Source organism: Centroberyx affinis, unplaced genomic scaffold (genome assembly GCF_046629955.1).
Source record: "Centroberyx affinis isolate AG114_WGS23_722 - 3 ecotype Tasmania unplaced genomic scaffold, CSIRO-AGI_Caff_v1 ptg004222l_1, whole genome shotgun sequence".
Taxonomy (NCBI): Eukaryota; Metazoa; Chordata; class Actinopteri; order Beryciformes; family Berycidae; genus Centroberyx; species Centroberyx affinis.
In genome coordinates, this window is record NW_027281965.1 from 53,219 (window position 1) to 79,784 (window position 26,566).

General features: G+C 43.0%; 1 protein-coding gene across 1 annotated transcript; it reads left to right on the forward strand.

The window, feature by feature from the left end:
• Window positions 1–825: 825 nt before the first annotated feature.
• On the forward strand, window positions 826–21,847 carry LOC139664309 (bromodomain-containing protein 4-like). The gene is made up of 22 exons (XM_071543099.1): window positions 826–876; window positions 2,193–2,434; window positions 9,461–9,695; window positions 9,797–9,889; window positions 10,082–10,219; window positions 10,414–10,546; window positions 11,141–11,490; window positions 11,628–12,002; window positions 12,234–12,362; window positions 12,644–12,865; window positions 13,039–13,262; window positions 13,346–13,446; window positions 13,571–13,825; window positions 14,385–14,486; window positions 14,717–15,118; window positions 15,416–16,042; window positions 16,188–16,288; window positions 17,858–17,987; window positions 18,145–18,272; window positions 18,475–18,665; window positions 19,345–19,588; window positions 19,737–21,847. The coding sequence occupies exons 3-22, from the start codon at window positions 9,567–9,569 to the stop codon at window positions 19,803–19,805; spliced, it is 4,143 nt and encodes a 1,380-aa protein (XP_071399200.1). The 5' UTR covers window positions 826–876; window positions 2,193–2,434; window positions 9,461–9,566; the 3' UTR covers window positions 19,806–21,847.
• Window positions 21,848–26,566: the final 4,719 nt, after the last annotated feature.

Here is a 26,566-nt window from a genome sequence, read left to right on the forward strand (position 1 = left end):
TTAGACTGGCATTGCTCAACGGATTTAGAAGACCACCCACAGACTTGTCATTCTGTCTGACATTCTCATCAAGATAATGACAATAAGGAAAGGTTAGAGTGCAAGACTTGAGAATCGAATGACAAATGTAGAAACTCACAATGTGTACAATGAGGCTAACAAATCAAATTCATTTGAGTTCCCAAAATGCACATCCAAATTGCATTTCATCTGGCAATGGGATTGGCCTAATATGCTTCTTACATCAAAGTTTATAAACCTGAGAGACTTTACAGTCAATTTATAACCTAGAGTCGTCTTGATTTTCTTTTATTACCCATTCGCCCTTGGGCAAATGACATTTGCATCTTGCTGAACAGCTGAGCTCCCAAGTCAAATTCCGTGGTTGCACTTGTCATCACTGACCACCAGTCGGCGTACCTACTCCCTCGGTCCCAGACACTAACGACATATCACAAATATATTTAAAGCCATTTTGGAAAGGAAAACACGTAATTTTCGAGATGGATAGGTCTTCATTTTGGAAGAAGCACTTAAAAAGCAAATGACCCATAACGACGATAAGAAACATACCTCATTTGCCACATTTTTGTGATGAACTGATACACGAGCGTTTAATGAGTTCATTTTATTTATTTAATTTGTTTGGTGCATTTAGACAGCTGTTTGTTTAAAGATAACATTTGTATTATCTAAACCTATTTTATCGTTGAAATCATTGCGGGGCGGAGGGGAGGGGGTCGTGGAGAGGTGACATTCGTCTGACAAACGTATGGCCTGCCCCCGTGCGTCTGACGTCATTGACGTCGAACGGGACTGTTTGTTCTGGATTTGGGGCGAGGAAGGTCCGCGCGCGCTGACAACCGACCGAAGAAGGTAAAAAAACGCATTTTCGATTATTCTGCAGATGACATTGGTATATCAAACGAAGGCATACAGTCCCGAGAGTCCGATAAAAAGCTCACATTCGGCCTCGGTGGCGTATTTTGCACGCTGTCAGTGTGCGCTTTGACAAGCGGAGCATGAGCTGTCCCTTCGCAGGCCTTGCACCGGTTCGGGCACACGAGAAGATCAATTTCTGTCTTTTAAGTTAGCGCGGTTTGGTTGTATTGCGCATATTCTGTGTTGCATCTTTAGCTTCTTAATACTCGTGTTATGGTCGTTTTCATGGCATCGGACACTCCATGTTGTCAGTGTGCACGTTAGCTGCAGGTCGGTATCATGCTAGCCAGTTAGCTGCTAGGCTGTTTGTTTGTAGCCCCGTAGGCCGTATTCGTGACATAAGTTACGTCCTCTCAGGAGCGTAGTTTACGCACAGTGGCGCAGAAGCACATGTGAAATGCGGCGTACGTCATTTCGAGAATATCAATCCCGTCCAAGTCGTATTCTGAAAGGCCGTTTACGTGCGGAGCTGTCAGTTGCTTACAGCAGACATGGCGATATACTGACATGGAAGGTTAGCAAGGCAAAGGTGTACTTTTGCAAAATAAAATAAACCTACCATGATGCAATACAGTTATTGTTGAATAAGTTTGCTCTATTTTCTAATATTGATGGGTCAAATATTTAAGACACGCTGCTTCGTTGGCTAACTTGCTTCTCAGATAACGATAGTATGAAGGATATATGGGATGCGTTAATAATGGCAAAATGGCTGATTAATTTTGTAGAACGATTAACTGAGGTGCCAAACCAACAAATTTCCCCCCTCAATGTTTTGACGTTTGTTGCCTAGGTTCTCAAAGTTATGAAATTCATCTTGTGCTGAATGATCGAAACGTACGACATAACGTTAAGCTTCCCAATGCTTGCTGCACTCAGGATATGATTGGATTTCTTACAGACTCCAGTATCAGCCTCAGTCTCCTGGTCAGTTAGACTTGTTATCAGTACATACAGTATTAGCTACAGTTTGAAAGCAGAAATCACTATATGAAATCATGTCATAAATAATTTGTCCCCATGCATAATCCTCTGAAATATACAATCTAGATAGATTCATGGTTTGTTGACTGCACAGATTGTCTGGTGTATCAGCCTTGGTTCTGGTGTCTTGTGTGAGGAATGATAGAATGCACACATGATGCACATATTTTTTGTTACCTGGTATAAAGTGTGGAAAGAAACAGCCCGCATGTGATGTGTCAACCACAATTTACATTTGGCATTCCCTGATTCTCTCTCTGTCTCAGGTGTGACATTAGTCCCTTTATCGGTGTGGTGTGGTTTCCTTGCCCCGACAGCGTGTCACTTTCAGAAGCCGCTCTACAGATAGGCTAGGCTAGCCTATATCATCTGCCCACGGCCCAGTCAAAGTCAGGTGCCTCTTCCTCCCGACAAACCTCCGGTGTTGCCTCCATAAATCGCCTCCTCCCCAGGCCTTGAGATATGATCGCACAACTGGATTAGACCAAGGCTGCCCAGCAACAAACATGTAAGTGTCCAGACTAAATCTGTGTTCACAAATATATGTATTGAAATTGACAAAGTAATCTATAGAGCTCTTTATATAACACATGTGTAGCTCCTCTATGGCACATTTTGCACTTTCCACACTTTGCAGCCTAAGTTTCCAAAGTAAAATGCTGTTATTAGTTAGGAGACTAATCAATATCCCCCAGCCGATCACCAACTGAAACCAGACTTTCTACTAACAACGGCACATCGTGTAGAATGCACAGCAAGCATAAATAGTAAAATTCAAATATAGCACTGTTTAACAGAGTGTTTTTATGGCTGCATGACATAGCTGGCCTATCCATGTGTAAATAAATCATAGGTTTTATCCAAATATAGTAATTACTTGATAGTGTGTGCTTGACACTGGTAGCACATGAAAAGATTTTCATTGCGGCATCATAGGCGGTGAAATCCAAAACGTAACATCGGAAATGAAATGTCAGATGGACGACATGCCTATGCTACTGACGTTCTGCCACAAATTGACTCATACATTTTACGGCATGCATTCGAACGCTTTCCCGATTCAGTGACGGTATTGAATGTTTTTTGTGGATTGGACAGTTGAAAAGGCAATCAGCTGATCACTGTTGACCTATTTAGAACGTTTATCGGATGATTATGATTGGTGGGTGATCAGTCAGTGCACCCCTAAAAGAGAGCTCTAGGACCTTCTCACCTAACTTTATTCCTTTTAGCTCTAATCTATACTTTTTAACCTGTCCTCTAATTTTTTCTTTCCATTATAGGCTAAATGACAATACCGTACTACATGTCATGTAGGTCCAATGTCATGTTTGCTTAATATGAGATTATACCTTACATTAATCAGCATCTTTTCCATTACTGAGCTGGTTAGATTGTCAGTGAGCATCTTGTGCTGATTCATCACAGCCAGGCATCCAGTATCAAAATGAACCTTAACCGTAGAAAAACACACAAATCACATTTGCCGAAATTGCCATGCCAACATCTTGTGGTGTTGCTTTATTCTAGAAGTTGCTCTGTTGTGTGTTGATTATCTCCTATATGAGTGTTCCAGATGCAGCTGTAGCTAGTAAAGGTGCACCAGTATTATATAGTGGTATCTATACTTTGGTATCGATAGTATAGAAATCTGTGATATGGTTTAGAGTTGCCCATAATGTTTCTACCAGATAATCCAGAAAGGCTGGAGCTTAACAATCTTTGATTGAACATTATGCACACAGAAATTTACGTTGTACATCTTTGACATTAAGCAGTTGGTCATTAGTCTCAAAATTGCTGAAAACATGGGTAGGGCTCCTTTCCCAGTAACACGTGCTGTGGAGCTTTAGGGGAGCGATTGTGAAGCTGTCCAACTATAACAGAACAAAGATGAAGAAGAGCTGATCAAGAAGGGGGATCATCCACAATTGTGTGGACAAAAAGCATTATCTGTAAGATTTGTTGTGCGACCGACATTGCGATGGGTGGTAACACCAGTAATCTCTTTAATTACCTGAAGACAAAACGTGAGTGAGTATGTGGAAATCCTAAATCCTTAAAATCTACCTATCCACCCGGGGATCCATATCAGGAGTAAAGAGGAAAGCTCAAGATGCAGCTCAGACATCCTTAGTTGAGTCGTTTCCTAAAGGCACTCTCTATGATAAAATATCCTCAAGGTGGACAGACATTACACATTAGATAACACACCTGTGCAAAGACATGACTGCCACATACACTGTGGAAAACAAGGGTTTCAAAGCAATGGTATAAACACTGGATTCAAGATATGTAATGCCCAGCCATAAATACTTTTAAGTAGAAATACCATGGCTGAACAGAGAGAGTTGTTGAAAAGCTGAAGAAGAGCTTTGCAGTGTGACACACTTCTCTACCACAACTGATGTGTGGACAAGATTCATAACACAGCCATATATGAGCTTGACAGTCCAATTTATCAAAGAATGGAGTCTGAATAGCAGATGTTTGTTGACGTCTCCCCGACGACCACACGGGAGAGATGATTGCCCAAATTCTCAGAGGAGCGCTGGAGCTGTGACGATTGAAAGAAGAATGCCAAATCTGTGTTACTACTGGCAACAAACAATATCAAGGCACTCCAGCTGAAAGACTGGACGAGGCTACAGTGTTGGTTAATGCTCTGATGAGATATTTCTGTCCTGTCATAATTTAAATGTGAATTATTAGAATATTGCTAAAATCTATAATACATTATTTTAAAACGGAGAGAATTTGAAATGGCATCACGTCGAATGTGCTAGCGGCATGCACAAAGTGGTGAGTGCCTTCTCCAATACATGGAAAAGTAAGCGTGAACTGGCCATTGCTCAGGCTGAACTGGCCTTGCCTCTCCACCAGCTCACAAATGGAACACCAGCCAGCTCTTGGCAGAAATTGATCGAAAGGTTCATTGAGCAGGAAAAGCCCATATCTCAAGTGCTGAGGGCATACAGAAAGACCAGGCATTTGGTGCCAACTTGGCAAGACATGGACGTTCTTGAGTCTGTTAACAAGGCCCTAAGCCCTCTGATGGAATTCACTGATGCCTTGTCTGGAGAGAAGTATACAAGTGTCTCCCACCTTAAACCTGTGCTCCGTTTTTTCAGTGAGCGCATTCTGAAACCAAAGGATGATGACACCCAGTTCAGCCAAAATATTAAACAGACAATTACTTACCTCCTTGAATAAGAAGAGAACCAGCCACACAGGAGCTGCTAGACATGGCATTCCTCCTTGATCCTTGTTTTAGGTAAACCATATCAAGGACGAGAAGGTGGACTGCATTAAGACAAAAGCAGCTGCATAGATTTGAGCCATTGCTAGTAGTGCAGGCAATGCTGAGAACCACCAGCAGCAGGAGAAGCTGCAGCAAGTTGAGCCTGAACTGACAGCTAAGAAGCCAAAGAAGAATTTGAGTACCTTCTTAAAGGAACAAACTGTACCACGCCGAAGATGCCAGTGACACTGAATTTGACAGTGAGACAGATCCACTGGAGTGCCCGAAGCTGCATGAGATTGAGGCAAATTTTCCAAGGGTGTGTAATTTGGGCAAAAACTTCTCTGCATTCCCACCACTAGTGCCCCGTCAGAACGAGCATTCTTCACCGGTGGTAATGTAGTAACATGCCACAGGTCTGCACCTAAGCCAGAGAGGGTTGATCAACAACCTGAAGTGAATGTTTGTTTGTTTCTTTTGCATTAAAGCCAGAATAGTGTTTCCTGGAACCTTTAGAAGCTTTAATTCTACTTCAAGATGAGCAAATATTGAGGGAAAAGTGGTTTTAGATTGTAGGGAGGGAGTTTGGTCATCCTCCCTTCCTACAATCTAAATCTTCAGGGATCTGGGCTCCAGACTAAATTTTACACTACAGGTAATGAAGTAGGCCATATTGGTTAGCTCTGTTCACAGCCGCTAGATTTTCAGATTAAAGCGTGTCATTGGTCAGTGCTGAAGAGTTTAAAATCATCTCAAATCATTAAGTATATTCTCATTTGTTTTTAACCAAAACGTTTGTCCCAGATGACCAAAATGGAGTTGATTTGTCCTATGACAGACCTGACAAACCTTATTTCACACACAACCAAACCAGCTGACACTAGCTAATGGCAGACAATTCTCTGCACTAGTGTGATTATTAAGGAAGCAACATAGGCAATGGAATAACTCTATATTTGAGTTATTTATTGTTTCATTGTAGTGATCAACATAGGCTACTGGTACTGTCCTGTCTGACAACACTGACCTCTGAAATAGGACTTTGTTGTTATTATTATAGTTTATTAGTTTGTATTTTATAAATCAGAAGTTGAGTATGTGCACATGCACTGAATCAGAAATTGATTGAGAAACACTAAAACAAAATGATAGGCTACTGGACACACATACCTACACAGCTGTCTCATTCTTGTTGCGTTCAAGGTAGGGGTGTAAACGGTTCAGAAAACTCACGGTTCAGTTCATATCACGGATTTGGGGTCACGGTTTCAGTTCGGTCGGCTATATATATCTGGTTCACTGGGGAGGGGAAGTAGAAGTACAACTGCAAATTCCAATTTACACAATGTATTTAAAAAATCTTAAGTTTTCCTGAATTAAAACTTTTTTCACTGAAAATTAAAGTCCAGACAAATCAACAGACATTCTTTCAAAAGTAAAGTAAATGCTGGCTCTTTGTTATTTTAACATAAAATATCCCTTCATTGTAGGCTACGTAGGTCAACATCAACATAAATTGCAACATAAAATGCAACCTTCAGTGGCTTCACTCCAGGGCATCAACATAAAATGCAACATAAATCATGTACCTACTGAAATCTTCCACTACTGAATAGGGCTACAAATCTTTGCTATAAACAGCCCAAATAGTGATGCGTGGCTCAATCCGAAACCCACGGCTCCCACAGGTTTATCTGCAGGTGGGGCAGGTTGGGTCAATAATATTGAGAACAAAGGGGCGGGCTGGATGTTGATGTGTCGGATCAGGCAGTTGCGGGTTTAAAAAAAAGCCTGACCCCTGACCGCATCACTACCCCCAATGTTTAGGTCATTGCTGTATGCCTGTCTGAACTCGCACTGAGAGATTGCTGCTGTGGGAAGAAAAGTTGTTTTGGTCCTACCGGCTCTTATAGAAATTGATCCAAATCTATCTCTAATGCGCCGATGTGCGCATCACATCATGTTTGTCATTTGGCGATTCACAGACCAGCAGAGCAGCAGCAGCAGAGCCTGAAAGTGAAACTTAAAATTCTACAATTTTCCCCATAGGCTACTCCTGTGTTAGTAGGCTAATCCAGCTGTGATGTCATCGTAGATTGACATGTAATTCTGACAAATGATTGGACAGATACTCTGTCACAGAACCGAATAAACTGTTGCACGCATGCGCATACCGAACCATGGGTGGCTAGTCCAGACGTCTTTAATACAAATTGATGCATATTCAGGTTCTTTTGGTTGGAACCAACAAAGTGGACCTTATAACAAAAGTTGTTTTTTGGTGGCTGTTATTTTAGGAGTCAAGCATCACAGAGCTACCTTTAAAGTCAGTTGATCCTGCTACACTAACTATGTTGCGTTGCTTTCGTTTCGTTCGAGTGTCCAGCATCAAGAATTGTTTAGATCCAATTCCTGATGGCTGACGCTAGCATTCGTTCCACTTTTATGAATGGAAAAAAAGAACAAGGCGACGACACATTGTTTCTAGTGACATACTGTAAAATGATTTTGCATATAGCCTAAATTAAATCATAACAATTTTTTAAATTAAAATGTACTGTTTCTGGTGATTTGGTGCACATAAAAATAAATTGATGCTCTTATATTATTGTCCACCCATATAATAGCGCAGCATAATATACGTCTATTATTTACAGTTTTATGGTAATTAACTAGCTGTTGCCAACTAGTTAGTCACCATAACTAGCTGTTGCCAGCTATTCTTCTTGGGACCCCTTGTGCACAGCTAATGGGGATCCTTATCAACAAACAATAACCTGTTGCCCAGATTGTGATGATTTGCATAGAATGCATTAAAACAATATTAGTTACACATAGGTCAGGAATAGCCAGGGGTGTAGTGCAGGGTATACGCAGGTATACAGCGTATACCTACTTATTTTTCAGTCGGCATTGCGTATACCCACTTCTAAATCCCCTCTGATGCGCATCATTCAGTAGTGTGCTGCAAAGAGCGAGAGAGAGAGAGTGAGCGAGACAGAGAGCGAGAGAGAGCGCGACAGAGAGAGACAGACCGCACAAAGAGACTACTTCTGTTTGGATCTCTTCCCAACTCGTCTCTCCCTAACATTTTCGTCTCGTTTTTATTCGTTGACGAAATTGTCAATACATTTCGTGATAGTTTTTGTCATCATAAATTATTAAATTATTTGTCAATGAAATTTACATTTGCAAACTGCCCCTTGACAAATAATGTTAAATTTATAATGGTGGCACACTCTGGCCTACACTGTTGCAAATCAGCTGTTCCAAGAGACAGTTTACAAAAGAAACTACTGGCCCATAGACTACTTGCAAGGTGAGAGAATAGTTGTCCAATTTTCATGTGTGGACGGACTAAGGAATAAGGAATATTTCACTCAAAATGCATAATTATGTAGTTGTCTCACCCTATAGTCTGTGGGCCAGTATTGATTGCAAAATCTGCACCTCTTCTGTGGCTAATGTTAATTTCATAATGATCCTTACTCCCTGAAGTCAAGCAGCAGAAGTTAAGTGACAATGTGCAAATACTAGGCTACTGGCCCATTTTTGGGTGAACTAAATATGCAAGAATAGTCTTACATGTCACTGTTTATAACACAGGGCGTTTATCCTTTGCTGGACAGGCCGCTTTAAAAAAAAAAATTGAGGCATAAATTAAGAGCATACCCACTTCTCCAGGCACCACTACAAAACTGGGAATAGTCAATGATATTGGGGCAATAGATTATCAGAATGCTATGGAGTTAGCTGCTCTGTGTGTAGCAGGTAGAGCATCACAGCAAAGTAACACTGATGGCAACAAGACACGCTCCCTCTCATGTAACTTCTCTGCTAGAATGCTGATTCTCGAGAAGATTTTCGAGAATTTTCCTAGTTGCTCTTGAAGATAAAAAACAACCTCTTCTCTCTCCTTAGCTCTTACTCTGTTTCTTTGCCTAGCACCTTGCTTTCATATGATTCTTCGATGGCCACAGGAATATTGTAAGGGCACTAGGACCTTGACATTTGCAACCTTTGGTTGCTTCTAATTTTGGTGATCTGACAATTGAAGCTTTACTACCTGTTGTACTCATCACTCACTAAGGATAAGAGCAGCTAAATGCCTAAAATGCAAATGTAGATGATGGAAGTTATGCTGGCTGGGGTGATGATCATGTGGATAATTCTCAGGATGGTGTAGTGGGCCTATTTGGAATTTGAGTGGTGGTGATGATGCTGAGAAAGTAAGCATAGTACAGGCAACAGTAGAGGTGATAATGATGATGATGATATTAATCCTTCCCTCAGAGCGTCGAGTCAGGAGTGTGATGGCCTGAGGGGGCGCCCCCCGGTCCCGCCTGCCCCTGCCAGGTCCAATCTGCCTAAACTGTCTGCGCAGCCACCCACCATTGCTATGGGAGACGGACTGGAGGCAGGCAGCAGCCAGGCCCCTCCCTCTGCCCCACCGCCTCTCCCCTTCAACCCTCCACCCCCTGAAACATGGAATCCCTCCAGACCCAAACGACAGACCAACCAACTACAGGTAGGGAGAATGTCTGTGTTTGTTCTGTTGCACATCTCAACTTGTGCCTTGTGTTGTAATACAATTTGATTGATTTCAGGTATCATTTTGCTATTTTTCAGTACCTGCTAAAAGTGGTGTTGAAAACTTTATGGAAACACCACTTTGCATGGCCCTTCCAAGCTCCCGTAGATGCCATCAAACTCAATCTGCCTGTGAGTAGTGTGTTTGTGTGTGTGTGTGTGTGCGTGTGTGTGTGTGTCTGCATGCAATCAAAGTGTAAGGAGGAGGATGAGAGTTAAAGAAGGAATAAAAATGCATGAGTCCTTCTTTTCTCAGATTTGTTAAATACTGTCCAGACAGGGTATTCACCTCACACATTCTCCCTGCTTTCTATCTCTCTCAAGGACTACTATAAGATCATCAAGTCCCCTATGGACATGGGCACGATAAGGAAACGTCTGGAGAACAGTTACTACTGGAATGCCCAGGAGTGTATCCAAGACTTCAATACAATGTTCACAAATTGCTATATCTATAATAAGGTAAGCCTATGCTCACTGGCCATGTAAGACTTTCTTGTCCCACGATGTATGACATTTATTCTTGTAGTTCAGATAGACAGATATATAGCTCAACTGTTTTATCCCTCATGTAAAGAAAGAAACACAGAGCTAATATCCTTAGGGTCTTCTAAAAATGTGTGTGTTTGTGTGTGTGTGTGTGTGTGTGTGTGTAGCCTGGTGATGATATTGTGTTAATGGCGGAGGCCTTGGAGAAGATGTTCCTGAATAAGATCTCTGAGATGCCCCAGGAGGAGACTGAGATTGCTGTGGTTAACAAGGGGCGGCGTGGGGCCAGACGGGAGCAAGGTAAGGCTTTCAGAAGGGAGGGGGGGTGAATTGTTAATGTGTTTAAAATGTCTCCTGAGAAAATGGATATGTTGTCCCCAGAGCCACCCTCCTCCCTCCAGTGGCAAATAAATTATGTCAGTATGATGGGGGCTCTGTTTGAGAGAAGCTCCAAAACTGGCAAGTCTTTGTCTCGCAAAGAAAAGTGGAAAATTTGGACACCAAAATCAAATGAGTCTTGGTCATGCCAGTAAAAATTATATTTAAAAAAAAAGGAATTCTGATTGTGTTCTGAATTTAAAGCATTGATTTTTCATATATTATGGACATTGCGTGATGAGGAGGTGCAGCAGAGTGAATTACAATGACAGTCAAATGATACTAACCTAACCAGCCAAGCTTGTGTGTGCAGTATTTATACCGTCTGTACTGGTTCCTCCTCTTTATCAACCACACCTAACATTGGAACTTGTTAACTTAATTCATTGATTGCCCCAGGCTCTTCAGTAAGGCATGTCCTGTCTTTATGCTTCTCTTACTTCCTCTGATCCTTGATGTCATCCTCTGTATTCTCCTTGCGTTCACTCAATGTGTCTTTTTTTCCTCCTCACCCAGGTCTGAGCTCTAAGCCGGATTCAGGCCAAGACTCTTCGTCCCCCTCCTCCACCCCACATACACGAGGCTTCTCTTCCCCTCCAACCACCCCCCATACCCGTGCACCAGCCCTAACGCCCACTCCTCCAGGCCCCCCCAGCTTACCCCTGGCCCTTCCTCCCCAGGCCCCGCCACAGCCCCCACGCGTTCCTCCCACACCCCCCTCTCATGCTCCCCAGCTGGGACCCCCATTCCCCCTCTCGACACTGGATGTCCTGGCCCAGGGCCTGACTTCTGTTCCCCCTCCACCGCCGGCTCACCCAGGCCTCCATCCCCCGCCACTGCCACATAGCTCTGCCGCCCCCATCAAGGTAAGGAGAGGTGGAGGGGGGGGGGGGGGGGGGTTGCCATGTAGAGCTTCTCAATTTATTCACTATTCATTCTCTTTTAGGCACAAGTTGGTTTGTTGTCAATAACTAACTTCTGATCCCTGATCTTTCTACAACAGAGGAAGAGCCAGAAGAGGAAAGCAGACACCACCACACCCACTGCCAACGACCAGCTCAGTGAATCATCTCCCATCTCTGTCGAAACTCGGCCGCGCCGAGAGAGCAGTCGTCCGCCGAAGCAGCCTAAAAGAGACGCATCGCAGCCGGACTCTCAGCACCACTTGGGTCTTAGTGGTGGTTTGGTGTTGGGAGGGGCGGTAACGCCAAAGCGTCAGGAGCAGCTGCGGTCCTGTGGAGGCCTAGTCAGAGACATGCTGTCTAAGAAACACGTGGCATATGCCTGGCCCTTCTACAAGCCTGTTGACGTACAAGCTCTCGGTCTCCATGACTACCATGACATCATCAAGCACCCCATGGATCTCAGCACCATCAAGGTGAGCTTATCGGGATTGGTGACAAACCTGAATAGAATTGGTGTCATCAAGACATAAATCTTTATTTTTATAGTGGTGAAGTCCTCAGACATAGACAGCATTTTATTGGAATGATAAAAGAGAAAATAAGTATAAGGACTAGTTTGAAGCTTATGAAGTTGGATAGTATTTGATCTCGGTGGTCTATGTGTGTGCGTGCGTGTGTGTGTGTGTGTGTGTGTGTCTCCTCAGAATAAGCTGGACAACAGACAGTACAGAGATGCTCAAGAGTTTGCAGCTGATGTCAGGTTGATGTTCTCCAACTGTTACAAATATAATCCCCCAGACCACGATGTGGTTGGTATGGCGCGCAAATTACAGGTAAGCAACACATCACACATCCTGTTAAGCATACTACAATAAAACATTGTATAGCATATATTCAAACATGGTAAATCGGTCCATGTAGATGGCCAACAAAAATAACAGACTTTATTGTTTTTGGCAAATAGGTAATTTTTTTCCAAAGAAAAAATGTAAAGGTAAAATTGCTATATGTCTATTTAGTAAGAACTGTACGTCAATGCCACGCCATGTGACTGTACAAAATCTCTACTACTCAAGCTCACAGTTTCTCCTCCTGATAATCTCTTTGCTGACAGGATGTGTTTGAGATGCGTTTTGCCAAAATGCCAGATGAGCCAGAGGAGCCTGCCCCTGTCCCCACCCTGTCACCAGCCATCCACCCTGCCCCCTCCACTCGACAAGCCCCGCCTCCTTCTGCCGTCTCAGATGACGACAGCTCCAGTTCCTCCGAATCAGAGTCTTCAGCAGGAGACTCGGAACATGAGAGACAACAGCGGTTGGCTGAGCTACAGGAACAGGTTAGAGGATGGAAAATGGAAGGGGAGGGAGGCTTATGAGAAACAACAGGTGGGTGGGCCGTGCTGAACAGCTTTACCGAAGCTGGGTGAAGACTGAAACCCAGAGAAAGAAATGCATAGCAGGCAACTGTGTGTCTCTTCAGTCCCCAGTTGTGTTTGTGTGTTTCCTCTAGCTCAAGGCTGTCCATGAGCAGCTGGCCGCACTCTCCCAGCCCCAGGCCAGCAAGCCCAAGAAGAAAGAGAGAGAGAAGAAGGAGAAGAAGAAAGAAAAGCACAAGAAGAAAACAGGAGTAGAGGAGCCTGTGGAGGCCCCGCCCCCTGCCATGCTTCAAACTTCCAAGAAGAGCAAGAGCAGCAAAGAGCCAATCATTGTAAAGAAGGACAGAAAAAAGCCTGGGTAGGCTGTGTAGAGTTAATAAGATAAATAATGTTATTACAGCTGTATTCAGTGTAGCTAATCAAATAATTTGTCAATCACAGTAAGAAAGAAGGAGTCAAGAACAGTCGCCCAGGCGTGCCCCCTCAGCCCGGGCCAACCCCTCTCGTCCCCTCAGCCTCTCTCGAAGCAGAAGATGACATTGGTGTGTATGAGATAGAACAGATATTATTTGACATATTTTTTGAACGAGTCTATGTACTAGACTGGCTTACCTGTTCTTTAAACAATGCCCCAGTATCACCCGGCTGTTATGTTTTCTCTCCCAGATGTGTTTGGGGGAATGTCCAGTGACAGGTGTAAGCCGATGTCGTACGAGGAGAAGCGCCAACTGAGCCTGGACATCAACAAATTGCCCGGTGACAAGCTGGGTCGTGTCGTACACATAATCCAGTCACGTGAGCCTTCACTGAAGAACTCCAACCCTGATGAGATTGAAATAGACTTTGAGACGTTGAAGCCCTCCACGCTGAGAGAGCTGGAAAAATATGTCTCCACCAGCCTTAGGAAGAAGAAAAAAACAGGTAGATTGTGTGTATGTGTGCTCATGCTCACGCCTTAATACTTCACTCAGTATTATTGGCAAAATGTTGCATATTTGATTTCCGTTTCATGTCAACTGCAGTGTAAAAACACCAGAGCTATGACCGCTTAGCAAGAAAGATGTCACCAAAAAGAATTACCACATTAAGCAGCATCTTTGTCAACAAACTTTGTTTGTATGACATGGTTCCTTTGAAATTGTTGTGGTGTTATACGTATACTGTATACGTTCATGGCAATTTTTGTAAATGTAGAAATCTTTGTTTTGTGTATTTGGAGACTGAAACTAATAGGTTGGTCACAGTTTGAAGGTCCTAAAATAACATCAAAGACTTAAGATTTAACAAGCCATAGGACATATTGTAAAGGAACACAATTTCTCACATTCACATAATTATATTCAATTAATTACATTTGGCCAACTATTGACTCAACTCATTTTTTCCATTGACTGCCGGAGGTCTTGTGTGCGCACAAGCCTGTGTCTGTTGTGACGAGCTGTCAGTCCATCCCTTTCTGTTTGTTGTGGTTGTGTTGCAGCAGAAAAGCCTTTGGAGGTGACAAATGTGACAAAGATGAAGACAGGATCTTCATCATCAGGCAGCAGTGACTCCTCTGATGACAGTGAAGACTCTGAGAACGGTAACATACATATACCTCCATGTACACATGCGTAAAACAGCTGTAGCCAGCATACCTTATTCGTAGAAACAACAGCTGTTCTTCACAGCATGTTTCCTCTTATTTCCTCAAAACATTCCATATTCCATATTCCTGGATCTGCGTTTATCCAATCCTCCTGCTATGTCTTATTATCCTGCCCCCGCTTCCTTCTCTCTTCCTTCGGCTCTCACTTTCTGTCCATCTATCAGGGCTGGTTCCCAAGCAGCAGAAGAAGAAGACCTTATCTAACAAGGATACGAAGAGACCGCACCACCCGTCCCTCACCATCGGGGCTGGCCCAGTACCCCCCCAGCCTCAGCCTCCAACACAGCCCCAAGTGGTCCAGTCCAAACCTCCTTTCGTCCCCCCTCCCCCTGTTCCTGTTTCTGTTCCATCTCTGGACTCCTCCCAGCTGTTGGGGTCTGGATTTGATCCCCTGGCCCACTTCATGACCCCTCATCTGTCACAGTCTAACACAGAGCCTAATCCAACCATTTCTGCTGCTGGTGCCCCTGTTGGCTCTGGCCTCCTCAACACAAACACACACACCAGCCAGACACCTGCTGAGACGCACCCCTTCCTAAACCAACATCCCATCATACCTTCACCAGGTACGCATATCTCAGCAATACATTTCTCAACTAGCATATCCATACTTAATTTTAGAAGTGGTTAGGAATGTGGCAGTGTTTTTGTTTTTGTGAAAATGGCTTTTTCTGTCCTTTGCATTTGGGGGATGTAGTTCTGCTGTTGACTCTGTCTCTTTGAAATGAAAGACAAGGCTGCAGCGACTGTTGGATTTTTTTTCTCTTGATCTTATTTCATTGTCTATATGGAAACAAATTTTCTCATCCTAATTTTGTTCTCTGTCCTCCCACTCTCTCCATCCCTCTTTTCCCTGTTTGCAGCGCTCCATAATGCTCTTCCCCAGCAACCATCAAGACCTAGTAATCGTGCAGCACCACTTCCTCCTAAAGCCCCTCCGCCACCCCCCTCCGCCCTCCCCTCTCTGCCCCCATCCTCCTCGGCTCCCCTTCAGCCCTCGCTTCCCCTTCCCCTCCCGCAGCCTGTGCCCCGCCCCCGCGTCCCTTCCCCCACATCCCACGGCATCTTGGGTACCCTCTCGGCACAGCCTCCTCAAGCCCTGTTGGAGGATGACGAAGAGCCGACACCCACCAGTTCTGAAACCCCGCCCCCATCGCTGCCCCTCAGTCAGGTCCACATGTACCTGCAGTCGCTCCAGCCCCGGCCAGCTGCGCAAACCCAGCCACCGCACACACACACGCATTCACCTGCGCAGGCCGCCTCGCAGCTGATGCAGTCAATGCACACGCAGGCTGTAACCACACCCACCCCAGCCCCAACACAGAGGCACGCCACGGGGCATACGCACATGCAGCAGTCGTTCACGCACACGCACACCTCAACAACACAGCAGCAGCAGAAGGGGGTGGCCCTGCAACAGAAGCTACAGCAGATGCAACAACATCAACAACAGCCGTCACCACGCACCAAAACAGAACCTTTCACAGCAGGTAAAACAAAGATGGACACATACACTCACATAGACATACACTTATTGTACTAAATCACAGTTAAAGACTAAACTGTAGTATTGATATTGCTGCTAATGGTTTTTGAGGATTTTTTGCATATTAATTTTTTCTTTTGTTTTGATAGGTTCCCTGAGGGAAAGCCCTTCTTCACTCATGATGCATTCTCCTCAGATGCCTCAGTTCCATACAATAGGACAGCATTCACCCTCACAGACCAAGAAACATGTTAGTGATCTACCTGTGTCTTTGTGCTGTCTGTGTGTGAAGTGACTGCATATGTTTATTAGAGGTATTGCTGCTGGAAATATTTTAAGCTAAATTTATTTTTGTCATATCCTATTGTTTATGTAATGTGACAGCTGTATTTTTCAGCTGTTGTTGAGTGCTTCAGCCAATTACAGTAAATTAAGTTTGGAAAATAGTGTGAATGGTTTCAGTTATTATGATACAGGTGCATTCATTCTAATAGTGCTATCACAATACCAGAATTTTGACTTTGATACTTATGCTAAGTTTAATATGTAAACCTCTGACACTACTATGATACTATGGCAATCAAGAAAAACCAATGAACCAGCAATGAATTGCCAACTTTAGCTACGTTAGCACCGGGCTTTTGATATGCTGGTTGGGTTTCCCATCTTTGTCGGCTTTGTAAGCAAAATAGCTCCTGGCGGCAGTTTTATCAGCCAGTTTAGATGGGCTAGGATTCAGTTCAAGATTCAGTTCATTGTCTATTTATTTCGGATTTTGGGAAAAACAATATAGTTTTCAGATAAACATTTTTGCGCCTATAACTGCGCTCACAGCCTAAGTAACAAGTTAACAGGTTCGTTAACTCCCTCTTGGGGGGTGTGTGTGTGTGTGTGTGTGTCACTTACGGCTTGTCACTATTCCTCTGCTAACTCAGCTGTGCATTGTTCTCAACACCTCTCATAATGATTTTGTTGTTTTGGCTAATGGTTAAATTGCAAAACCGAATGCTATTTTCCTAATATATTGATGAAAAAAATACCTCAATTTCATATAAGTCACATGGGCACTGACTCAGCTCATCATTGATGTCTGATGACATATACATACACATTGGCACAAACCAACTGTTTGAGATTCAAACCTAAGACGTTGCGTTTACATGATATGTGGCTTAGACCAGTGATTCTCAACCTTTTTCATATCCAGGACCCTAATTTAGTCCACATCAGGGCCACAGACCCCATTTGATGAGATGTTTTGTCTCAAACCCAAATCTGAGAATATTTTTATTGTCAGATATGATTTTGTCCAGAATCCCATGACTGTCTGTATTGTAGGTAGAGTGATAACAGAGAAAATATAATCAGAGCAGTCATTCTTCTACATTCTCTAACTGTTAATGTTGAAGTTTAACAATTCATCAGTTTGCCTGGAACCCCCTCAAGTACCCCTGGTGGTCCCCGGACCCCACGTTGAGAACCACTGGCTTAGACCACTGAGCCACTGGACGCCCCCGACTCCATTGAATTTTTGTGCTGCCTGCTGCAGTCCAGACTGTGGCTCGTCACCATCCACACGTATACGTTGTCAGGAGGTGACATTGAAATGGAATTCCAGCGTGCAGATTTTTTGCAGACTATTTCTGATAGACCACCGAATCTGCGTTTTTAACCTGGTATCAAGAAAACAAGATGTTAACTCAGATGTTTTGTATCAAATCACAGCATTTAAATAACCACAAAATGACCCCCCCACCCCGACCCCACATATCTTGCAGCCTTACTAAGTTTTTGTGTGTATATGTCTGTCTGTCTGTAGGAGCAGAGGTCCAACCTGGTGGGGGTCAAAGAAGAGAAGCCTTCCCACTCGCCAGTCCTGCCTCCCTCCCCCTTCAGTCCCGCATTGCGCCAGGACTCACACAAAGCCCACGACAACAAACAATCTCACAGTGAGTACAGGGGGAGATCTTTGTGTTTGGTTTTGTCTTATTTGTTTATACTTGTTTGTCATATTTAATGCAGCATTATTGCTTTTATGACAAGCTGTCAGAACATTCAGGTGTGTATTTGTAATTCATGACCTCTCACATGACTCCGCAGGATCAGATCTGAAGCCATTGGATGGTTCTCGCCTTGGTTCCCGCCTCCCTGACTCCCCAGCCCCACCCCCCTCCCAGCAAGACAACAAAGTGAAGCAAGAGCCCAAAACTCCCATTGCCCCCAAGAAGACACAGGTGTGTATGTGTGTGAGATAGGAGCACACTTTGTTTCCCACGTGCCTTTAGCCTTATTAAAACTACACAGCCACATTTTGTTTATATTAGTATTTATAGACTGACTTTCCTTTGTCTGTTTTCTCTTCTCATTCCTAATCCATCCTCTTAATCCCTCTTTCCACTCCCTTCCTCCTTGTCTTCACATCCTCTCTTCTCCTAGGATGTGAAGTTAAAGAACATGGGTTCTTGGGCCAGCCTGGCTCAGAGGTCCCAGTCCACCCCGGCCTCTTCCGTTCGCTCCTCCAGTGACAGCTTTGAGCAGTTCAGACGGGCCGCCAGGGAGAAGGAGGAGAGAGAGAGACAGCTGAAGGCACAGGCTGAACAGGCCAGGAGAGAGCAAGAAAAACTACGGTAGGGGGAGAGAGAAATGCAAAAAGGGAGGGGGTTGAAGAGAGAGGGGGACAGAGGAAGGCAATGGCTGAATAGGCTCTCAGACAGCAAGAGTGACTATATTAGAAGAAATTGGAGGTAAAGGGACTTGATGAGAAGAGAAATAATTGGAGGTTAAACTTGAGCAGATTGTTCCTTAGTTACTTTCCCTGAATATGTTGACAAAAAACACTGCTTTGTTAATCAGGATTGACTGGGCTCTTGTTGGATGAATTTACATGTATCATCTAAGTTCTTAACTTCAAACTGTGAGAATAGGTATTCCTAGTAGGGCATGTAATACAGTATTGAAAAAATATATTCAAGTTTTGTTTAGTTGTAGGCTGTGATTATAAAGTATATGAGTTGGCTGACTAGCCAGCATTACAGCTCAGTCAAAGCAAATGGGTGTTTTATTTGTCCAGTATATGTTGATTTGTTGAATTTTTTATCAACCAGCATCTTGAAATTTAAAAAGCACAGCTCTTTCATTATCATCAAATTAAGTGACAGATATGAAAGGACACTGGGCGGGCTCAACAGAGCCAGAGAGACCAAAAGAAAATGAGAGCAGCGAGGAGACTTCCCCCTCATAGTTGAGAACTACGTTTCCACCTCACCGCAGCCAATTCCCACTTCCTTGTCTCTTCTTCTCTGGTAGCCGTGATGATGAGGACTCCTTGGAGCAGGCTCGACGAGCACAAGAGGATGCACGCCGTCGCCAGGAGCAACAGTCGCCACTTGCTCCGACGCCCCCAGCTTCCACCCCACCCACCCACTCCCCGCAGGCCCCATCCAGCCAGGCTCAAGCCCCGCCCCCAGCCTCCTCAGCAGCACAGAACGCCCTCGACCAGCAGAGGGAGATGGCACGCCGCCGTGAGCAGGAGAGGCGCAGGAGAGAGGCGGTATGTGTAGAGTGTGACCTCTGTGACGATGTTGCTGTACAAGCTAGTGCACATGTAAATATACTGAAACCCTGAATTATGAATGAATGGTAATAATAACCCTTTAATGCTCCTCGTCATTCCCTCTCTCCGTCTCCCTGCTCTGCAGATGGCTGACACAATTGACATCAACTTCCAGAGCGACCTTATGGCCATTTTTGAGGAGAACCTGTTCTGACAAGGAAAAGAGAAGATGGGTATGAGAAAGGAGGAACAGAGAGAAAGAGAGAAAGACCTAGACACACATTGGCAAACACACACACACACACACACACACACACATATATAGACCACAATGCTCTGATACATATGCTCGCTGCTCACACACACACACACACACACACACACACACAGAGACATAGTAGTAACTGTCCCTTTCTCTCAGTAGTTGAAACGACTGGCTTGTAACATGTGAATGAGAGGGGGGAAGTGAAGTAATAAGAACACCCAACCCAACCCTCTCTCCTCCAACCTTGGATGCGTTTTGGTGTCTGACTTGTGTTTATGGTTGTTGGTTATGAGTTTCCAGGGACAACAGAGTGAAAATGGACACTGATTATCGGATAGTCAACTCCCTCATCCCTTCTGGAATGGAACAAGAAGGAAAACAAGAAAGGCATAACGAAACGAGGGGACAGAACTTTTAAATGAAAAAGTAGTGGTGGTGAAGAAGAGGATTTAATTTAAGAAATTAAGTGAAAAAGAAGAAAACCTTATTCTCTAATGTCTGATAGGAGAGAAGGGGGTGTTAAAGGAACGGGTGAACAAGATTATGGATGGACAGATCACTTTTTTTGTTTTTTCTCTCTCCTAATCTTGTCTTTTTTTTCTCTTTTTTATGTTTGGGTTTTAACTGGGTGGGGTGGGTAGGGGCGGTCTAGTTTGTCAGGTTCAGAGGTCATCTGAGAGTTGGTTGTTTTCTCAGGACACAGTGGGAATGGACACCCTGGCCACATTCACATACTTTTCAAAGACATCCTTCCTCCCTCCCCTCCTCCCTCCTTCTCTTCCTTCTACTCCTCTCTTTATCAGTCACTACCAGTGTAACAAATTGGAGAGGTGGAGCCTACATGCATTTTGGTAATCCAGTGATGCTTGGTCTGTGTAAGCTTGTAAAAAAAGAGAGGGGAATGAGGAAGGAATGATGGCATTTTAAATGTGTTGGAATGTGTCCTTTGCCTTAGCGCTCTGGCCTGTAAACTAAGGATCACACCCTACAAATTATACATATTATATATAAATAGATACATGAATATATATTATATACGACGAAAAGTCAACAAAAAAGAACATGAGAGGAATTTGGTTTGTGGGGAGCAAAGCTCGTCTCTGTGTTCATCTCTGAGCTCTGGTTTTGATTTTGTAGAATTTACTGTAAAGAAGAAAAAAACTTTTTTATGATTCTATTGAAAGGATTGTTTCGTCTGTCATATTCTCTCTCTTTCTCTCATACCTTTTCCGTCTTTTCTCAACTCTATGCCAAAACCAATCTATTGAGTGCTGAAAGTTCATTCACATTTTTTTACATGTAAAATGCATCTTCTTTTCACTTTATATTAAAGGCTACATTTTTTTATTGCTATTTAATTTTCCTTTATCCCTTTTAAATCAAATGTTATGCACCAGTTTGCTCTGTAATAGTTTGAATAAGCGGTTCCAAATCATTGTATGTCACTACTTTACTAGGCTCCACCATTCTGTAGCTATATCAACTAGCTACTGCACTTAATTGTTTCATTACTTACACATTTTCTTTCATTTTTGGATTGTTTCATTTCATAATGTTCATGTTTTTAATCTTTCCTAGTTGTCTTGTCCACAATCGCCACCACCATCATCACAGCTTCTACAATCTGTATAATAGACTCTATTTAGGTTAATTTTCATCCTGTTTTTTAGTTCCATTTTAAAAATGTTTCCAGTGTCCATGGTAACAGTCTTGGGTTGTCTTGTGCCATTGTGTTTTTCAGGGGGCGGGACATTGTCCCACTTCCCTTTGGTTGGCCCAGAGATCCATGAGTGTATTCGGTTCTATATTCGCTTTTTGTGTTTTTTAATGTTTGATTCATTTCTTTTCCCTTTTCATATTTGATTGTTTTGAGTTTTTTTCCCCCCTACGCTATTTTTCTTTGATTTATTTTACCTTGAACAACCTGTTGGTATGTTGGTGAGTGAGGTATTGAGGTCAATAGATTCATCCTGTTCTGATTATGGAGTAAAACATCTCTTTTTTTAAGAAAAGTATTAAAATAATATAAAAAAAAAAATTAACCTCATTGTACGTGTTTTTGTTCTTTGTGTTCTTCATTGAGAGATATTCTCATATGGGAGACATTCAAACAATCTAGCTGTCTTTGGCACAGGCGTAGTAGACCTGGAGGGGCCATTACCAAACACTGAGGAGACCAGTTTGATTTGTCCAGTTTGAGCCAGGGGAGGGAGCTGATGAGATGGAAAGAGGTGAGCTATTAGGTTTTTCAATTTAACAGATACACATTTAACTCAAATCAGCAAAGAGGACAGTGGTTTTGTTTTCATTAAAGCACTCCTTTTGAATGTAGCAATCCAGGATCAGGCTTATATTCATGTGTCAGCAGACTGGTCACCAACTGCCACTGTTTTATGAAAAATGTTTGCCAGTGATCATATGCCTGAAGCTTTAAGTAGAGTGTGCTTGAGTAAAGTGATATAAAAGTAGGTGTTTGTTGCGAGGCTAAAGAGAGATAAAGACTGAAACAAAGTGTTTATCAGAGGCAATTTTGTGGCCTGGTAGAATGTGCTCACATTGTTACTTAAAATGTATCTAAACTTTGTGTTGCCTGTGACCTTGAGCAGTCTGATAGCCCAGTGTGCCGGGTACTCTGATAAGTCTGGTGTTGTGCAGATGTGTTTAACATTTCTTCCTTTCATTTGGCAAGCAGAAAGACATAGCTTTTCCCTTTCTTTATCTTTGACTTTCAAATGAATGCCATGGCCACTGTGGTTTTGCATATACATTTTGCCTGTTAAAATCAAGCCAAGGGACATGACAGAAACCTGCTGCATTTCCAAACCCCACTGGGAGGGGAGGAGGAGGGTCAGTGAAACTAAATGAGGGAATACTGCCAAGCAGGCCTCTGAATTTATCAGGTGAGAGGTTGAGAAAAGGGCAAGAACGATAGTGGATGCTGGTGATAAACCGCACACTCATTTCTTGCTTCTCCAGATAAGAATGCCTACAATATACAGTATATATATAATGTAAAAATGACTGAAGGAGAGGAGGATGAGAATGCCTGAGTAGAAAAAGACCCAAGGGAGTGTTGGCAGAGAGGTGCTGACAGTGTAGGGTGTTGACAGTTAAGTGAAACATTTAGAAGAGAAATAGTGAAATGGAACATGGGGAGCGTTAGTGGGTTAACGAATGAAGAGGAGAAATAAGTGGGTAAGAAAGGAAGAGGGGAAAAAATATGAGGCAGAGGGATGATGGGGCAGGTGAATGAATAGCTGAAAAGGAATGAGAGAAATTAGGCATGACTGTACAGTGTGTAGGGACCGATACTCGAGCTGGCTCAATCACAACTGGTCAGTGAGCAAGCTGTGTGTGTGTGTGTGTGTGTGTGTGTGTGTGTCCATGGAACAGTCATGTGATCCTCTTGTAGAAGCAGAGAACCACAACTCTTGGCGTTCCTGGCCTCTTATACAATCAACCAGCAGTATAAACTATGGATAGCAAAAAAAAAACCCAAAAAACAGCTGAACAAATTTCAATTTCACCCAAATTTGTATTTATTGCATATTGAGGCATATTGTCTCCACTACAGCTAACAAAATTTGTGTGCTGCCATGCAAAAATCCACCTTCCCCACACACACACACACACACACGCTCTTTCAGTTCTGTTTTCTCTGTAACAGGCATGACCACACAGGGCAGTGAGCTACACAGTTCTTCAGAAGAGTGGAGGAGATGATGTCATCTTTTAAGAGGGAAAAAGCCATGGCTGGGGGGCATGCACATATACAGCACTACAGACCAACAACTCACATTATGCACACGTACATTTTTTCGCTCTGTCTACACTCAGCTCAGAGTGAGTAAGAGTTGCTACAGTCTTCCCGTTAATGGTGCTGGAGGATTGGGGGCGATGGAATTGGGGATGAGGGTAATCATTGGGACATCAAGGCCCTCACAAAATCGATGCCAGATGACAATAAGCAACTCCATATGTCATTTACACACACACACACACACATAAACACGTACAGTCACAATCCCACAAACTTGTACACATTGCACAAGCCCCACTCAATTTCCACACACACACACTTGCTGACACATTCCCATTCTCACACGCAAAGTCCATCTCACGCACTGGATCTCACTGTTTTATGGTGCGCATGGATGTCTCTGGGAGGCAGTTTGGCTGTCATTCAGTTCTTGTTACAATCTCTGGCTATTCCTTCCCCTGTCTCTCTGCTATTTCACCACGCTGGGTCGAAAACGTTCACTCCCTCCTTGATGAATCACTCTGGCCTTCTGTTACCTTGCTTTTCCTCCGTGGTCGTCTTTGGAGTCACACAATCTTTCCTTTTCCCTTTCTTCTTCCTGTTCCTTAGGTGAACTTCCGTTTGCTGCAATAAAGCCAAAATTTATATGCCGGATCTCGTCTCCCATGGGTAATAATTTTGTTGGAGCAGCCTTTCACTCCCCATTGAAAGTATTTAAGAGCAGTGTTCTTTTATGAAAAATGCTTGATGTGTTTTGACCTCATAGTCCTTTCAGACTTAGTAGTAGAGCATTATGCTTAGAAATAAGTTGTTTTGTTTTTTATATTAATATCCCATTCCCAGGCTACATTAATTGCACCAAAACATCATATCTATTTAACCACGATATACAATGTTGCCGTTCCAGATTCTTCTCCATTGTTGTTTACATTGCAACCCCCTTTGATGACTATTTCTGATACATTAAAATATTTTGATGACCCTTTAATGTGAATGCATGCCACATTCTATATCACTGCTAATGAAAAGGTTCTATCACCAGGAGCTTTGGCACCGTACCTCCCTCAACTTATAGGGAATTACCACTTGAATAAAGAATTCTCATATGCTGTCCTAAAGGCCTTAGGACCAACAGTTCTCTCCCAAATCTAGACAATGGATAGGCAAGACATTAACTTGTGATGAACTTTGAATGGAGCTGTACCTCTGTGGGACATTATAGGTTAATGAATAATACAAATCCTTCTCCCTTGCTACTGTATAATTGCCACAGTATGTAATTCATAGTGCAATATTATTTCAAACTTCAAATGTAATGGTATTCCCCTTTAGCTGACTGGTCTCCATGTCCTAGTATTATATATTTGCTTGGTCATTTACCTGTCAAACAGGTGTGGAAGGCATGGAGGAGATCAGCATCCATGTTGTCATGGTGACAGAACAGCCTCGGAGCAGCTGTCCGTGGCACTGAGAGGAAATCAGGGAGTGGAGGGGCCTGATACAACAACTGGAAAGTATGACTGCTGGAAGACACACGCACACACACACACAGTGTGACATGCAACTTGCACACAAGGGCACCTAATAAGGAAAATAAGTTGTACATGTTGAGCAAACACGCCTGTGTCTCCTCCCAGCCCTAACCTCCACACACCCACACGCTCAGTCTATCTTGTAAACAGGAAAGAGTTTCCACTCTTTCTTTTCTCTGCCCCTTCACTCTTGCCCCATCTATGTCTATCTTGCATTCTTCCTGTCGTTCCCTCCTTATCTTTTCCCTGCTTTCTCTAGTCATTTTCATTATTAGACAATGGCTGTGCTTCTGATAGCCCTCTGAAGTTCCATAAACATTATTGCCGCAATCTCAAGTGCAAACAGCCATGGCTCACATCCTCTCTTTGCACTGCGGAAATGTCTATCTATTTATCTATCTATTTTTAATGTGGAGGTGAATATTGTACTGCATACATTGTATCATATAACTACCTCTATGGACAGATACAACTCCAAGCTACAGGTTCGTTCTCCATAGGTTATGGGTGAGGTACAGTTTTATTGTCAGGACCACAAGTAAGGTGAAACAGCCAGGAAGATCAACTTATTTGCCAATTCATCAGACTCATTATCTATTGTTCCACTCATAGCAAAATTACCAAACAAATTACTGAACTTTACCTTTTTTTTAATCTCCCTATAAACCAGAAATGGCTTCATTTTGAGTTTAGGCTAGAGGTTAGACTATTTAAGATTCTGCATTGCAAATTGTGCTTCATTGATTTATTATCATGTGAAGTACTGATTAAATTGTCAGTGCTTCTAGTATATCCGGTGTAATCTCTGTGTTGTGTGGTTGCAATAGTTGCAGGCTGATTAATTTATTCTCTAAAGTCGAACAAAAAGAAACAGCATCCAAATGAAATAGTGCCCAACCAAAAGCTACAGCTCCTCTTCCCATGGAGTTATAACAAAAGGAAATAAGAAAACTTTTTTGCAAGACTCAAAACCCAATAAATAAAGAGTCATACCTGAAGTCAGACGACAGGAAACAGCATTCCAAATTAAACAGTGCCCAACCAAAAGCTACAGCTCCTACAGAGAGTAGATACTGTATCTACTCTCTGTAGAAGCTATAGCTTTTAAAGAGAAGAGGCTACCCTGTAAGTTATGACAGGTTGAAAATAAAGTTCTCTATACTACCAAAAATGACAATACACATATCAACACGTACACAACAACTCTATTATACAATGTAGGGTGAAAATAAGTAACTTGAAAGACTTTAAACTATAAGATGGTAGTGTTGTATTCAAATCACCGAACCTCGAGTCCCAAGTTTGAGTCCAAGTCTGAGTCACCAATGTCATGTCTGAGTCGAGTCTCAAGTCCTCAGTAGTCCAGTCCGAGTCTGAGTTACCACTTTGAGTTTAAGTAATCCATGCAAGAACAAATT